Source organism: Molothrus ater, assembly GCF_012460135.2.
Source record: "Molothrus ater isolate BHLD 08-10-18 breed brown headed cowbird chromosome Z unlocalized genomic scaffold, BPBGC_Mater_1.1 matZ_random_MA35, whole genome shotgun sequence".
NCBI classification, from domain to species: Eukaryota; Metazoa; Chordata; class Aves; order Passeriformes; family Icteridae; genus Molothrus; species Molothrus ater.
In genome coordinates, this window is record NW_023416471.2 from 350,464 (window position 1) to 368,158 (window position 17,695).

The 17,695-nt window shown below is 45.4% G+C and overlaps 1 protein-coding gene across 1 annotated transcript; it reads right to left on the reverse strand.

Annotated features, from left to right (window-relative positions):
• Positions 1–331: 331 nt before the first annotated feature.
• On the reverse strand, positions 332–8,649 carry LOC118699534 (uncharacterized). The gene is made up of 2 exons (XM_036403592.2): positions 8,416–8,649; positions 332–2,485 (listed from the first exon to the last, which is right to left on the reverse strand). The coding sequence occupies exon 2, from the start codon at positions 2,473–2,475 to the stop codon at positions 1,036–1,038; it is 1,440 nt and encodes a 479-aa protein (XP_036259485.1). The 5' UTR covers positions 2,476–2,485; positions 8,416–8,649; the 3' UTR covers positions 332–1,035.
• Between the last annotated feature and the right edge of the window lie 9,046 nt (positions 8,650–17,695).

Below are 17,695 nucleotides of genomic sequence, written 5' to 3' on the forward strand. Positions count from 1 at the left end.
TGTTGAAGAAAATGGCAAGACAGTTTATTAAGTAGAGCTTTTAAGAAATTAAAAACAGCATATGCTAGAAAACTGGCCCAACACATCTTGCAATATTAGGAGATATTGTAAGCAGAAGCAAGAGTAAAAATAAACAATTTTATCATCATTAGGAATATTCTGGAAATGTTTTGAGAATTAAATGCAGCTTGGAGGACTCACAGAATGGGAGAGGAAAAGTTACCTAGACTTATTGGCAGTAGACTTCTGGGAATACAAGGAACTCAGCAGACAAACTAATCAGCAAAACAGTATGAAACAATAGCTGAACTATTGCTGCGGTGCTGGGGTGATGAGTTTGCCCGGCTCACGTTCAGCCCCGATCAGCGGCGAAGGGGCGCTTGAGGAGCCCGGAGCTCCTATCGCGCCTATGGGTCCCGAAGAGATCCACGATGCGAGAGCAAAGGAGGGCGGCAGACGCAGGGAGGCGCAGGCAAGGAAAGGAGGACTCAGCCTTCAGGAAGGGTTGGCAGGTTTATTGGAGGAAGGTCGAAGGGGGAGAAAAAGCAGGGTGGAGGGAGAAGGACTGAGCACCGAACTGAGGGCAAGTGACAGCTTATAAGGGAAGGGGGAGGGCCAGGGAGGGGCAACACGACAGCAAATGAGGGTATGAAAAAACTGATACATAGGTTGATGAACGCATGAAACCGACAAATCAGCAAAAAACTGGGGAGGGGTCCCTGCCCCTGCCCAATCACTCGACACCCTGGGGAGAAGGTTCTAGAAGGAAAGGCAGGGCTGCCGAGTGATGGACAAAGGCCAGGGGTGGGGACAACAAGACACATCTGATGGATAGGGGAGGGGAAACATGATAGACAAATAACGATAAGAAATTGGGGATTTCCAGGGAAAGAGGGGGAAACTATTCAGGATGAACCAGACCAAATCAAACAACGTTACATCACACACCACCACATCTCCCCCTTTCGCAAACAACAAAAAAAGGAAAGGGGGGACGGGGGGACTAACTTATTATAAGTATCTGAGTTTATGTTCTCAAGGTTCGAATTCGCTGTCCTCATAGGGCAGTTCTTGGTCTACAGGCTCCATGCTGTCTCCTTCGTCAGGGTCCTCCCAAGAGTTTTCTTCTGGTGAGTTAGGGGGTGCTTGGAGTCGGAGGACTTCCGGAGAGGAGAGGGCTCGGTTAATAAAGTTTTTCAGTACTTTCCATAGTATTGAGGCAGCGAGTAACACAAGTATAAATGAAAAACATAAATAAACGATTGGCTTCAGGATGGCCACTACCCAGTTTGAAAACCCCCACCCGCGGAACATGTCCCCCAGCCAGTCGGTAGTTTGCGCTTTAATATTTTCAAGATGATTTTGCATGCGCTCAATGGAGACTCTCGCGTCTTCAGCCCTGGATGAGAGGTTGAGGCAGCAGAGACCTTCAAACTCCTCGCACTTGTGCTGGTGTAACAGGAGGAGGAAATCGATGGCGGCTCTGTTTTGGAGCGTGGCTTGCCTCGTGACTTTCTCATCATAAAGGAGGTCCGTTAGGGCGGCTGACGTAAGATTGGCCTGTTTTACAACCCAACACTCTAGGCGGCCCAATTCGCCTAGTGACTTAGCGATCGCTACCCGAGGGAGTAAAACTGTGAGGGCAGTCGCTTTTGTACGGTCCCAATGTTCAATCACAGAGTCGCAGCCTTCATCTAGATTCTTTAGATCTCTTTTGGTACGTACCGAATTGAAGGTCGAGTTGAGGCTTGCGCTTTTATTTTGCCAATCAATAATATGGGTCAGGTTGGGTGTAAACAGGGACAGCCGGCCTAATGCACATGGTCCCCCGATAGGATTAGATGGGATTCCCGCCCAAGCTCGGTTTCCGCAAATTAAGAACAAACCATGGGGAAGGGTCACTGCTTTGTCATTCGGGGAGGTGGCTAGAGGGATTTTTTCAATGCGTTTGCACCATTGGTTCGGGAGATAGGAGGCATTGGAGGGGCTCAACAGGGTCAGAGTGCGTGAATACCGGAGTGAGGCAGAGGGGGGGTGTTGGGAACCCGGGGCTTCTCTAAAATATAGAGGATTACCGGGGCTAGGGATATATCGAAAAATGAGGCAAACTGGGGCAAGTGCAGAGCCGAGCAAATGGAGCTCTGGAGGGTTCACCTCAAGAGTAGGTTGTAAGCGGAGGTGGTCTCTCCAGGCGTTCCAAAAAGCAGTGGGGGATTTCGGGGTAGTTCTGAAGGAGTAAATATAATTGAAAGGGGAGGGAAGCTGGGAAGGGGGGAGCGGGATCCCCACGAGGCAAGACGCCATCGGGTCTTCTGCTGCCGCCGTGTTCAGGCAAAGGTGATCTTGCCCCAGGGCTTCCACGAGGGTCCGCCAAACATTAGGTTTCGGCTGGGGGAGAGTCCATGCAGAGCAGCTGGTGGTGAGCGTGGCCCAAAGGAGGTAGGTGGCAACTAGGTGTGTCTGGGGCCGTGCCATACCTGAAAAACTAAAAAGAGGCAGTATCAGGGAAGGAGAACTGGGTTTTAAGAAACGTGAACTAAATATTCGAATGGTTCTGGCTCACCACTGAATAAAAAACAGATAGGCGGAAGAAGGGGGTCAGGGGGCTTTCTTCGGCGCCTCCAACTGGCGACACGGACTTGTTGCTCTTTCGCCCGGTGTTTCGCTTCCCTGGGCACAAAAGGCCGAACCCACTTTGAGGGCACCCACTTGGGACCAGAAGGAGTGAGGACGCAAGCGTACCCTCTCCCCCAGGTCACCAAGTCAAAGGGTCCTTGGGTCTGCCAAGTCTCCGGGTCCTTGATGAGGACCGGAGGCTTGGCTGTAGGTTGCAGCGCGTTGTGGCTCCCGAAGTGTCTAACCATGGGCGGGTTCAGGCTCTCAAAGGAACAGTTCAAAAAATTCAAAGTGAACATCGCCTTTGAGAGTCTGATGTGAGGGGGCTCTACCTTTGTGGTGGATTTCTGGTGTTCTAAAGTTTTCTTAAGGCTTTGGTGAGCCCTCTCTACCATGGCTTGGCCTGTCGGGGAATAGGGGATGCCTGTTCGATGTTCTATTCCCCATTGCTGCAGGAACTGGCGCAGTTCCCTGGACTTGTACGCAGGCCCATTATCAGTTTTGAGCAGCCTAGGGATGCCCAGAACAGCAAATGCCTGAAGTAGGTGTTTTTCGACATCCGCTGCTCTTTCCCCCGTGTGGGCGGAGGCGAATACCGCGCCGGAGAAAGTGTCTATCGAGACATGAACAAAGCTCAACCGGCCAAAGGAGGGAACATGAGTGACATCTGTTTGCCACACTTCACAGCTCGAAAGTCCTCTAGGATTTGCCCCCAGGCCCAATGATGGAAGCTGGTGGGACTGGCACTGGGGACATGTCGCCACGATAGCTTTGGCCTGTTCGCGCGTCAGATTGAACTGGCGAACAAGGCCAGGCGCGTTTTGGTGGAACAGCTGGTGGCTTAGTTTGGCCTGACCGAAGCGATCAGGGAGCGGGGCCACCTGAACAGGAGCGGCAAGGGCATCAGCGCGCCTGTTGCCCTCCGCAATGAACCCCGGCAAGTCGGTGTGCGACCTTACGTGCATTACGTAGAAGGGCTGCTCTCGGTGGGAGACTAAATTTACAATTTTGGAGAGTAGCTCGAAAAGACGAACATTCGAGACGTCCTGGAGGATTGCTCCCTCCGCTCTGGACACTACACCGGCTACATATGCCGAATCAGTTACCAAATTGAATGGCTCAGAGAACCTCTCAAAAGCCCGGACGACTGCATCTAACTCAGCCACTTGTGGCGATCCTTCCACCACAGTGATGTCTGCCTCCCACCGCTGAGTTTGAGGATCCCGCCAAGTCATTACTGACTTGTGGGATGCTCCAGATGCGTCAGTGAAAACGGTCAGGGCATCGAGGGGTCTCTTGCTCTGCACTGACTTGATGGTGAAAACAAATTCTTGATTAAACAATTTGTGGGCCGGCCGATCTATCGTAATCTGGCCCGTGTAGCTGTCCAAAGCTAGTTGTAAAAGTTCGTTCGTCTGAAGGACGTTCTCAAACATTGTTAATTTGAGGTGGCCCGTGCCAAATTTAATGGGAAGATGAATGCACGTCAAGTCCTCACCTGCCAGCTCCCTGATCCGTGATCTCGCTTTCCGGATCAGGTCAGCCACCAGCTCCAGTGGCGATGTCATTCTCTTGGACCTGTGGTGGCTCAGGAATACCCACTCTATGATCAAGAGAGGGTCCTTCGCCCCGCGGTCCTTGCTCTTCCCGATGACTCCGTCCCACTGGAAGAGCATGCCGTGAAGGTGTGGCAGTTTTCCCAAAACAATAAAACGGAATGGCAGGCCCGGTTGGTACCGGTGGGCCTGCCTGGCCGAGATTAAACTCTGAATTTTCTCCAGAGCGGTTTTGGCCTCTGGGGTGAGGGTCCTGGGAGAACTCAGCTCCTCTCCCCCCTTCAACAAATTGAAGAGAGGGGTTAGGTCTTCCGTGGGAATACCCAACCAAGGTCTCACCCAATTTAAAGAACCACATAGTTGGTGGGCATCTGCTAGGCTTCGGATATTACTTTTTATTGCCAATTTTTGCGGAACAATGGTCCGCTTGGTAATTTCAAGGCCAAGGTACCGCCAGGGTGGCATCTTTTGAATCTTTTCCTGCGCCAGCTCAAACCCTGCAGCAACCAACGCAGTGGTTGTCAGGTCAAGCGCATGAGCCAACAGGTCGTCGTCTGGCGCACAAATCAAAATGTCATCCATATAATGATGGATGACGGCTGACTCCACAGCTGCACGGACAGGGGTCAGCAGGGAAGCGACGTACCATTGGCAGATCACCGGGCTGCACTTTAAGCCTTGTGGCAATACTGTCCAATGGTAGCGCTTGCCTGGGGCTTCACGGTTGATGGATGGAACCGTGAAGGCGAAGCGCGGCGCGTCATCAGGGTGTAGGGGAATTTGGAAAAAACAATCTTTTATGTCAACAACTGCCAAATTCCAATCTTTAGGGAGCATCGCAGGGGACGGCATCCCTGGTTGGAGGGGTCCCATATCTTTAATAACTGCATTAATTTGACGGAGGTCATGCAGGAGTCGCCATTTGTCTTTGTTGGGCTTTTTGATGACAAAGATGGGAGAGTTCCAAGGCGACATGGACTCTACTAAATGCCCTTTCTGTAGTTGTTCCTGCACGAGCTCGTTGAGCGCCGCTAATTTTTGTTTGTTTAGCGGCCACTGCGCCACCTGTACTGGTTCATCCGAAAGCCAATCCAGCTTCCAGGTGGGGCGCTCAGCAGTGGTCGCTGCCCGAAAAACCTGGGGAGCCACTGGTAGGTCAATTCGGGCTCCCCACTGGGCCAAGAGATCCCTCCCCCACAGGGGTTCCGTATAATCTAATACAAACGGACGAACAGAAGCCAATTGTCCGTCGGGCCCCGTAATTTGTACGATGCCTTTCGATTGCCTCGCCAATTGAAGCCCTCCTACACCTCTGATGTGGCCAGGGACGCTTTGCAGTTCCCAACGCGACGGCCAATCCCGAGAGGGAATAACCGTGACGTCTGCCCCTGTGTCCAGCAAGCCGCGTAGTGCGACTTGCTCTCCCCCCTTTTTTAATTTACAAATAAGTTTGGGCTTTTCATGCCCAAGAGTTTGAGCCCAGGCTACTGTGGGTATGTCTGGAGCCTGGGTTGCCGATTGAAATTCCGGAGGTGATAAATCGGAAACAGCATACGGTGGTGACACGACAAAGAATTGGGCCATTATTTGCCCCTTCGGTAGGAAGAGCGGGGGGTGGACACAATGCAGCATGAGTGAGATTTGTTCCGAGCCAGCGGGAAGCAGGCTCGGGACAATACTCACTTCTGGTGGGGTCGCCTTTGTGTCGCCTAGGACGAGGAGACTGTGGCTTTGACGTTCCCAGTTTGTTAGACCCTCCGGGAGGACAGCAACGTGGTGGAAACCGGCGGAACGGAGATGTAATGGTTCCGCAAGCTGCAACCTACGGGAGGAAACACAGGATGAAAGAGCATGAGTATTAGTAGGTGGTGTTTGTGTCAGTCCGGCATGAAGGTCAAGTCCAGTTGGAGGCATTATCTCACTGTTCTCCCTCTTCTCCCGCCAGGACGGATGGTGTGAACAGGCCTCCGCATTTGTGTCCTGGCGCAGGGGGCCGCTGCGCTGTTTAATTAGTTTTTTTGAACAGTTTGCCCGTGGGTCCCCTGCACGGACTTTTTAAACTCATAAAATTGTTGTTTGAGGGGACATGCGGGCATCCAGTGCCCCAGCTTCCCACACAGATGGCACGGTGTGGCTGGAGGCTTGGGCACCGGGGCTGATGTTGGTGGCAGTGGCTGCGCGGTAGTGGGACAGACGTCGGTGGTAAATGGGGGCTCCTCGACGGCGGCGGCGGCAGGACGAAAAGGTGTCTTCAGGCGGGAGGCTGCGGCAGGTGGTGGTCCGGTACCTGATGGAACTAATACCTTTTTCCCACACACCAAAAGCATGTCCCGCAGGGTGGGAGCTGGCTCCAGAGGGAGGCTGTTGATTGCATCTTCGCAAGCCGAGTTGGCATTGAGGAATGCCATATCTTTTAACAGCTCGGCTTGCAAGTGTTCTCCTTCAACCTGATAGTTAATGGACTTTCGGAGCCGCTCCACAAACTCGAGGAATGGTTCCTCGGCACCCTGCAGGACTTTGGCATATGGGACCTGGGGTGTGGCCGCTCGCAACCCCAAGAAAGCTTTCTCAGCCGCCCGGGCAGTTTGCTGCAGAACCTCCACGGGTATGGCTCTGGCTTGGGTTGCTCCGTCACTCCAGTTCCCCGTCCCAAGCATATGGTCAATGGAAATGACATCCCCGTCTACACTCGTCCGGGAGTTCGGGGAATCCCATAGGGACGGGAGCACCTTCAAGGCTTCCTTTCTCCACGCTGCCTCCCAGAGCACTTGCTCGGTGGAATTGAGGAGGCAGCGGAAGACTCGGCGGAGGTCGGCAGGTGTAATGACCGACTCCGCCAGGACGGCCTGAAGGAGTCCCCGAAAATATTCGGAGTCCCTCCCGAACTCTTTCTGTGCTTTGCACAGCTCCTTCATGGACGAGTGAGAGAAGGGGACCCATTGAGCCAGGGTTGTCCCATCTCCCGCGGGATGAAAAACGACCGGGGCTGCTGATGGGACTGCAGACAGCTCCGGTCCCCGGCTCGGGACCCCCCCCCCCGCTAGCCCCCAGAGCGTGGGAACCGGAAGGGAGGGCGTGGGAACCGGGAGCGGGGGAGGGAGGGTCCCGGCGTGGGAACTGGAGGGAGGGTTCTGCAGCAAAGTGCCTCCCCTTGTGGGAGGGGCCACATGACGTCGTTGCGGAGGCGGGGGGTGGTGGGAGAGGAGGGGAAGGGGGAGGAGTTGCAGGGGGTGAAGGCGGGGGAGGAGGGGGAGGAGTTTCGGGAGCAGGGGGCGGAGGAGGAGGGGGGGGGAGAAGGGGGAGGGGGAAGGGGAGGGGACGTGGGAGGAACCCGCGAGGGGGGAAGGGGAGGGATTTGGGGGGGGGCTCGGGAAGGAGTGGGGGAACTCTGGGAAGGAGAAGGGGGTTTTTTAGGATTGAACACGCGGTCCCCTCCATTTTGGGATGATTTGACGCCATCTTGGCGAGAGGACCGCGGAGAACTGAAACGAACCTTGGGTTTAACAACTGGGGTCGAGGGGGTGCGGAAAGAGGGAGCAGGAACAGTCTCCTCCGGAGGTTGGCCAGACCTTCGGAGGCTCGGGGACCGGGTCGCCCGCGAGGAACTTAGGGACGGGTGTCTCCCTGGCGCGGGGCTGTCGCGGGCTGCTCCCCGCAGGGACTCGGTTCGGGAGGGAGGGCGCGAGGAACGAAGGGCAGGTGCATGGGGACGGGGAGAACTGGGGTATAACTGGGGGTCCGCTGGCTGAGTCCGGGAAGAGGGTTTAACAGCGAGGGCAGAAATCAAAAGGGATATTAAACAAAAATGGCTCTGAAAGGATTTGCCGCCAGCTTGGATCTCTCTCTGAAGGCGGGATTGGACTCGCCTCAGGAATTTGGGATCCCGGACTGACTCGGCATTTAAATCGGGGTAGGTATGGGTCAGCCAGCGGACTAAACTTTTAACTTCCCTTTTATTAAACTTATAATTCCCACCCCCCAGGGTACCCACAACTTGGTAAAAAACCCCTTTCTGAGTGGCCGACAGTTTAGCACCCATATTTGCAGATGGAATACGCAGGGGTCAGCCACTCGCTCTACCGCTAGCAACAGGAAAATCAAAAGGAATCTAAAATAAAACTAAACGGGGTCCCCACTGACCCTGACCTCCCCCTCCCACTGGCCGAGGAGAGGACCGGGATGCCTATGCCAGGTTTTCCGTGAGGTCAGGTGGTGGGCTGTACAACACAGCCAAGAGACTCACCCGTCAGGGGGACGAACCAAGGCTGCTGCTAGCGGGAGCTGCCTGCGCCGAAGGCGGCCTCTTTAGGGTGCGCTGAGAGGGTGTCGCCTTCTTCTCTCCGGAGCACCGCACCTCCCGAAACGAGGGCGTGCTACACGGAGAGCGGTGAGTCGCCCAAAGGATTAGAGCAATCCAACCCGCGCGTCGCGGGACTCCTGTTCCGAGATGCAGTCCTCCGAACGGTGTTCAGGATCCGCAGACTGCCTCAGATGTAGGGGTCTTCACGCCACGCGTTGGGCGCCAAACTGCTGCGGTGCTGAGGTGATGAGTTTGCCCGGCTCACGTTCAGCCCCGATCAGCGGCGAAGGGGCGCTTGAGGAGCCCGGAGCTCCTATCGCGCCTATGGGTCCCGAAGAGATCCACGATGCGAGAGCAAAGGAGGGCGGCAGACGCAGGGAGGCGCAGGCAAGGAAAGGAGGACTCAGCCTTCAGGAAGGGTTGGCAGGTTTATTGGAGGAAGGTCGAAGGGGGAGAAAAAGCAGGGTGGAGGGAGAAGGACTGAGCACCGAACTGAGGGCAAGTGACAGCTTATAAGGGAAGGGGGAGGGCCTGGGAGGGGCAACACGACAGCAAATGAGGGTATGAAAAAACTGATACATAGGTTGATGAACGCATGAAACCGACAAATCAGCAAAAAACTGGGGAGGGGTCCCTGCCCCTGCCCAATCACTCGACACCCTGGGGAGAAGGTTCTAGAAGGAAAGGCAGGGCTGCCGAGTGATGGACAAAGGCCAGGGGTGGGGACAACAAGACACATCTGATGGATAGGGGAGGGGAAACATGATAGACAAATAACGATAAGAAATTGGGGATTTCCAGGGAAAGAGGGGGAAACTATTCAGGATGAACCAGACCAAATCAAACAACGTTACATCACACACCACCACAAACTATGATGGCTGTACTAATGGAACTCATGACTAGCAATCAAGTTCTGTAACATTCCCAGGGAAAATAAAGCCAGACATTGTGATCAAAGAATCATGGAATCATTAACATTGTAAAAGACCTCCAAGATCATGAAGTCCAATCTTTGTTCAAACTCTACCACGTGAACTAAACCATAGCACTAAGTGCCATGTCCAGTCCAGTGACAGATCATATACAGACAAAAGAGACATTTTAAGCTAAATATATCATGTACATCACACAGAGGAAGGATGCTGATGATATAGAGAGAGCATTAAAGCAGAAACATGAAAAACCAAACACAACCAAAAGCCTCACCAAACATACAAAACAATAATAACAATTAAATGTATACTCCAGCATTCCTGTCAGGATTGTCAGGAGCACAGTGATTTTCTAAAGTTTTTTTTTATTTCTGCTCCACAGTGGCAGGTAAAAAGATGAAGATAGTCCCAAATTATAAAGTACCCCTGGGTTACCATCCATGATCAGTTGCTTTATTTGAAATACATGAAAATAAAATAAGCAAAAATGACCCAATTCTTCACTAAATTACTGAATAGTACAGTTAACCTAAAGTCTTCTACGTGAAATGAATGTTCTTAATTATTTAGGTTTGTTTAGTTACTAGGGCTTTTACAACAAAACATAACACCAGGTTATTTGCTTATTTAAAACATCCATATAGCTGTTCAAATGTTAGGTATGTGAATCTTTTCTACTGAGCTGTCAAATGAATTAGACAAAACTAGCCTATAAAATTTATAACTCAGGAAAACTCATAACCAAAGAAAAATTAATTTCAATAATTATTAGTCATTCTTATTTGGTGTTTAGGTGATACAAGGTGTTTTGGCAGTTACAAAAAATTGCTGATATTTTACTGGCCTTCACAACATCTTCAACAAATGTGCTTATGAACAGATCAGTTTTGGTTCTTCTTTGTAGACAGCTACTATAGTTAAGTAGGCATACAGAATTCCACTGCTTTAGAGAGTCTCCAAATGATGCATTTTACAAATCAGCTTCAATCCATGCATACAGCGCACTGATATAATGTTCTTCTATTTCATCCATCCACAGAAGTTGCATAGCTATGTGCTTTCATGCACAGAGCTTGATTTTTTCAACACTAACATGCCCCTTTTCCCCAAACATAAGCACATGCATGTTCACATATGCCAGAGTTTTACATTATTTATAATACATCTCCTATATACAGGTAATTGTCCAAAAACATCCTCAGGCATTCAGCTAAAGGAAAGGAAGCTTGGTATTGACAGGTTTACAATAGAGGAAGGTTGTAAGTGCTGTCTTTACTAAAGTGCTGTCTTTACCAACAAGCACTTTTTTTTTTTCACAAAACACTAGCCACTGGTACACTCAGGACTTCACTGTATAGATTTTCCTTTTCTCTTGTGAAATTGTCATATTTATAATTGCTCTATGGTTCTTCTAACAGTTTAGCTTTTTCTCTTCAGCATATATGAAATACATGCACTACATAACACGGCAGAAAATTAAGTCCAATAAATTTTTGGTCAACTCAGCAGAAGGATAAGCACTTAAAATAAAATTTATGGTATTCCAGACTTACATACTTGGGCTGTAACAATTATTATTCCCCTGATTCTGGAAAAATATGGAAAGGTCTAGATGAGACAGGAAACTAAGTTTCCTTAGGCCTTCTCTACAGTAAAATGTCTAAGTTATGCTTCAGCTCCAATTTGCTATTGGGATAATGACACTTTTATTGCTACCTAATATGGTAGGACTTGCCTGCTGTACTTTTTTCCTCAGCTGATGTTGCTTCAGAAAAATATCTGTCAAGATACTTGAATTCAGTGAAGCAGACAGTTTCTGAAAGATTGTCTTTTAATTTTAGCAGAGAATGAATGATCCTGTCAAATTCCAAAGACAAAAGTAGACTGCTCACTCAGTTTGTAATTAATTTGTGACTTGTCAAAAGATAATGTAGACACTACACTGATGCTTGAATTCAAAGGGAGACTAAAAAGTCTGTAAAACAGAAATCTTTCACGTACAAAAACCAACTCTGATAAACAAATCCCTACAACAATGGATTGGGAGAGTAATTTTGGGAAGGGCACCAGTACATGCTTGTTTTGTTCCTGTACTCTTGTCTACTTAGTCAGTGTTGGAGGCAGTACCAGATTATTCCTTTGCTCCAACATTATGCTCAGGGAGAAGACTCTTTGATGAACTGATCTGAGAATAAACATCAGAAGTAAATGGAGGAAAGAGCTGAGCTGCTCTCCACAGAGCTTTGACGAGAAGTCTGAAACATGAAAAGAAAAAAATGGGCTTAGCAGAATTTGTGCTGAAAATCTCCAACTCCTTAACAGTCTGGAAAGGAAAAAGGCTGCAAAACAGATTTTGAGTTAGTTTTAACAAACCTATCCACTGTAGTGGGTAGGAAAGCTGTTAAGGTTTCTGACAAACTTGTGACATTAGAATGGATGCTACAATACTTGCACCCAAAAGGGAGGAACCTTGCCAGAAACACTGAAACAGGAATCTTAACAGTTAATATCAGTAATATCCAAGGTGCTGTAAAAAAATAAACAGTGTTGGATAGAAAAATAAGAAAAGTCTTCAGAACAAGCTTTATTACACACTAAGAGAAATGGTTCTAATGTAAAAAAGATGCCAAATCATTATTTCCCCTATGCTTTGTATGAGTTGTATACCTCTCTCACTCTGCTTGTACAAGCCCAGCACACAAGGAGTGGTAAATATAATAAACAATAAAAAGTGCTTCTACTTCTTCTGGGTCCTATGCAGCTGTAGTCACATTGTTAATGACTTACACAACCAACCAACCCATCTCTGCCATTGTGTGCTTCAGTGAGGGAGAAGTGATAGACTTTGATGACAAGATACGAACTGTGATAGTTGGGAAAAACGAAAATTGAAAATTGCAAAAGCATATAGACCATGTTGTGGATAAAACTTGTTCATTCGCATGACTTAGATGCTAAGTTTGTTAAAGCCAAACCTAAGTGAAAATGGATTCATTCAATTCACTGGTTATCAAAATTTACTCCAGTTTGAAAACTCTCCTTAGCACATAAAAAACTTGGATTAAATAGTTTGTACTAGCTAAGCAAACAATGAAGACCAAAAGGCATTGGTTCAAAGCAACAAGCTGCACTGACAGTCAGGAACACTACCTGGAAACTTTTCAAATTCAAGGGAAAAAGTCAGTGGTGACTATTACAATCAGTAGTTCTCTTTAAGAGGTACCTTCAATCATATTGAGGAAGAATTAAATAGAGACAGAACAAAGATTTTACAGATCTCACAAGCATACAGAAGTCAAGACAGGTCAGGCTGTGAGTTGTTCTTGTAGAGGGATTGCAGAAATAAAAAAAGTGTAAAATTGACTGGCCTTAGATCCTAAGGCAGTCTCACTAGCAGTTGAAAATACAAGCTCACCTGTACGCTTTGCTTTCATTAAGTAGAGCAGAAAGCATCAATCAAAAAGTCAAAGCTGTTGACCCACATTAAAAGCTTTTTTTAGGAGATACTAGCATCAGTCAGATCCAGAGGTATGAGTAACAGTGACAGAAGGGAGTTTTCACAGAGTTAAGATATTTAAGAGGGCAGAAATAAAAGTAATTTAATACACTCTTAAGAAGAAGTGTATTATGAAGATGAAAACTCTTGACAGCTAAAAATAAAAAATAAAATTAGAAACATAGATATGTCTGAAGAAACTACATGACTAAGATCACCAGATGCAAAAAGTAATAACATAAACTCCCTATATTCTGAACATTGATAAGAGTATTTCTCCTTTTTTGCACTACCAGTAATTCATTGTACTGGCTGAAATGGACCAGTGTCACAGCTCTATGGAAACATTTTTGTGCTGGCAGACTGCAGTTTTAAGTCTTTCCTACCATTTAGATGCAAATGGAATGTACTGCAACTATATAGTAACTAAATCGAGCAGTACAATCATTTTCGCAAAACAGACTCTGCCTGCACAGTTTCACATAACCCTTTGCTGAACAAGTTACACTGGATGCACAGTTTCACATAACCCTTTGCTGAACAAGTTACACTGGATACCTTCTACATGGCCTCAGTATGACTGTCTTTTTCAATGATAATGAAGATTGAAAATGGTAATTTCTTAGAAAGTATCCTCCTTTTTCTTTTGATAGTTTTTTTTACTCTCCAGATGGATAAATTTGCTAAAAGAAAATCCTGAATTTATCTAAACTTTTACTTTTAAACCCTAGAAGATTTCTCACTTTGAAAAGCAGTGAAAATATAGTGGTTTTGTTCAATTTCTCAGATGTTAACAGGTATGTAAGATTAAAGTCTGCTCCAGATGATAGGATGATTTATCTCTGGTGACATTTTTCTTCTATATATCCTGTAATGTTTCCTTTCCATTTACTGTTATCTTGACACTATTAGCTACAGTGTGAACAGTTACTTGTATTAATTTTGAGGAATACCTGTAAGTCATCAGGAGGAAAACACTCTTATCAGCTATGCTGTTGAAGCACCAGACAGGTTTATAGGACTTAAGAAGGAAACCCAAAGCTGTGAATAAACTACAAAATTAGACCATGATATGTATGTATGGCATCAACTAAATTTTGTTGCTGCTGAAGATCAAAATACGAACTTGAAATAAATAAATGTTCTTGAATGTTTACTAAATAAATTGTTTGGGACCTGTGAGCCACAGGTCTATGTGCAAGACACATCTCATTTGGTTGATGAATCTGTGTTTGATTATTTATATTGATCCTTGTCAATATCCCCCCATATCTTCCAAAAGTTTATCAGTTTCTCTAAATGCTGCTGAGAAAGCAATCAGATTTTCAGTTCTCATTATCCATAGGAGACTATTAATTAAAAAAAGACAGATTTTAGTGGGAGAAGTAAAGAGACAAGACTACAAACTCTAACAACAGCATCAAAACAATTCTTACTGATTCACCTCAAGAAATTTTTAAGGAGCATTACAAGGATATAGAAGTGGGTTGCAAAGCATTATGTTGCAAGAGAAGTTAAAAATTTATTCCCATTTCTTAAAACCTTGCTCTAGAAATGTACCTCTTTCTAAATATCTTCTTTTTGTTTAGCATATTTCTCTATCACATTGGGGTACCCTGAGATGCATCTGAAGTACTTAGCAGCAGAAAGTTGAAAGCTGTAAACAGCAAACCAACCTGAACCCTAATAATACCAAATCACATACCTCAGAGATAATGCCAGCACAGATCTTTCTTTCAGAGAAGCCATCACTATCTAGTATCCTAAAGGACAGAGAGCAAAAAAAAAGCCTTGGCCCAGTAGAAATACTTGTAATTATGTCAAAAGAGAATAAACAGTTTGAACTTTCATTTACTCAATGAAAAAACCACAAACCAACAAAGAAATGACATAGGGACAAAAAAACCCATCACTAGCAAAAAAAAAAACACAGTGAAAACCCCATTAAAAAACCCCAGACACACACTTCAAATTTGAATGGCAACAAATTTAGGACCTCATCTTCAAAACCAGAAGGGAATCTGCACTTAGTTTCAGAAGTACAATACTAGTGCCATGAAATGATTAAGAACTGTGGTTCAGACCTGGAGTCTAGATGCATCCATCCTTTCATGCAACTGGATGAAAATAGGACAAAACTTCCAATTTTCCCTGTCAAAAACAAAATCACAGAAGAATTCAGTTGTTGATGAAATGTGTAAAAGAGCTGTCCAAAGCTTTCCTGGTATTTCTTTTTGACATCAGACAGTAACCAGATCACGATTATTCAGAAGCAAAATCCTGCATTACACTTGTAAAGTCATACCTGGAACTCTATGAAGCAAAATCCTGCATTACACTTGTAAAGTCATACCTGGAACTCTTTGAAGCTATGCATACATATACATAGACACAGGTTTACTTTTCTGTTTTCTAGAAACATCAATTAACTGTTGAGAGTTGGCTTGCTGCTAAGCAAGCTCACTTTTGTCAGCGCTGCCCAAGAGTGTACCATTTTCCAGAAAAGTTGAGACTTGTTGCTGTACTTCATTAGCGAGATCCTGGATGCTCTTATACTCAAGTAGCAAAATTACATTTCAAGAATCTTTTCTTCCACCATTAACCATATATAAAGTACTTAATTGATCCAATAATCTGAAAGCTACTTCTCTATTCTACTAGTAAGACAGACATGAAGAAGTTAATATGCCTGAATTCTATTATCTGTTCCATTGAACATTTAGTTATTAAAAATAGCATAGTATTGGTAAGATCCATCTACTGAAATGTCTATAGCTTGCAGTGACAGAATTTTTCAGATGCCCTATAGCCCATTGTAATTATTTATACATAGATTTATTTTAACTCCTATATAGCAATGTGCCCCCCAAATTCCTTCGTCAATAAGAAGGGCTACAATATATGATAAACAATCTTATCCTTTAATTGTTTAGATCAAGATGCATCATTGGTCTCTACATCTCTATCCAGAGCAGAGTTCTGTAGGCCTTGGCCCTCTGCTCTTGCAGGGCTTTTTCCCTGCAATTTTTCTAATAAGTATGCATATATATGTGTATATATATACACACACGTGTGTGTATATATATTTATATATAAATATGTGTGCGTGTCTTACAAGGTACTTTCTTTTAACTGTGAAATGGTAAAAATGATATCAAGTAATTTACATATTTTAATGTGAAAGTTGCATAAAGTTTTCAAGATAAATGAGAGAAAATGCAGCCAAATAAAGCCAGGCTAGAGAAACTCATATTGTACTATTAAATATACATTATGTACTTACAAGCCAGTTTGCACGACATTCCACCAGTACTAAATATTCAAAGCTTAATCACAGATTATTTTCATATATCAGAATTTAGATCCAAGTCAGAATAAAAGAGTGAATGAAGCTGACATAGACCTCTGGACATTGTCTTCTCCACTCTCCTATTCAACCTAGAACAGGATATAGTCCTGGTTTAAACAAATGCTCACCAAGGAGAAAACACCTTGTTTTACATGCTGGTTTTGGATCCAATCACTTGCACAGACTTCATTTTCCTCTTTTTCAAATAAACAGGTTGGGCTTAGATCAAATGAGACAACAAAATTTTTCTGAATTCTACATCTATTAGAGATTTATACCTAGACTCCCATGTTGATATACAGAATACATGTTTTCGAGTTTCAGACATTGCTTCATGTGCCAGATGAATTTTCTGACAGTTTATAAGTGCTTCAGATAATTGGTGTAGAGTTTATAAATATTTCTAAAACAACTTGTCAAGATTTTTTTAAAAGAATCTTTTTAAGGCTTTTCAAAGTCAAGGTCTGTTCTTAGCTCTTTGTAGTTTTCATATAATTCAATTTAATAAAATGAAGCCTGTAAAAAAAATTGGGAAGCATAGAGGAGAAATTCTCTTTCCAAGTTTGTCATATCAAGTACAGTTTTTCATGAGGAATCTGTTAAAAAACAGAGACAAAATATGATTTAAAATTCTCAATTCTTAGTGAACTGAAAATAAGAGATACAGCTCATACAAAAGTGGTGACAAGAAAGGAAGTTTTTCCTTGCAGCAAATTTAAATGGCCTTAAAGAAAGTATAGAGGGAGAGATTTTGTTCGATGGTTTTTCTAAATTAGCAGCTCTTCTCTCACAAACAAACCAAAAACATCTAGAAGGCAGATTTAAGAACTCGTGTGTCAGAGATTGAAATAGTTCATCCCTCAAACATTGATATAAAGTTTTGCTCATTATAACAAAAACTGTATAAAGGAGCTACAACCAAAGAAACCTCCCTGAAGATACCTGATTGAGACTTTGGACTAAAAGTCAAAGTGCTTAGAAGAGATAAAGGGAAAACCCATTGTTCAATCACCTGAAACAAACATGTAAACACGGAAAAGAATGTGAGCCAAACCCAGCAGCTGTGCTAAGAATCATCTTTGTCTTTGTTATAGATGGATAAAGAAACGATTGGCTCTCTTAATTAAGAGAATGTGAATATTAAAAGAAGCTTTATTGATGTATATGTTATTGTATTATGTTATTATGTTGTTGTTTAGATGTCCTCTGTTCTCCCCATAGACCCCTTTTCCCTGCTCTGTACTGTTACCACCGGACAGCCTGGGTTATCTAGGACAGGCAGAAAGAAGGCGTGTACGTATACCCCTTGCACGAGGCAGTTGAGAATGGAAAAGCTTGTGGCTAGGGGGGCGTGGCATGACAGCACTTGACCCTCCAATCAAGTTACAAGAAAACAGTCTCCACCAATAAACGGCAAAGAAGAGTTGACTGACAGACTTTGGG

Coding starts and splice junctions, on each gene's coding strand:
- LOC118699534 (XM_036403592.2), bottom strand. CDS start 2,475: ATGGCACGGCCCCAGACACACCTAGTTGCCACCTACCTCCTTTGGGCC.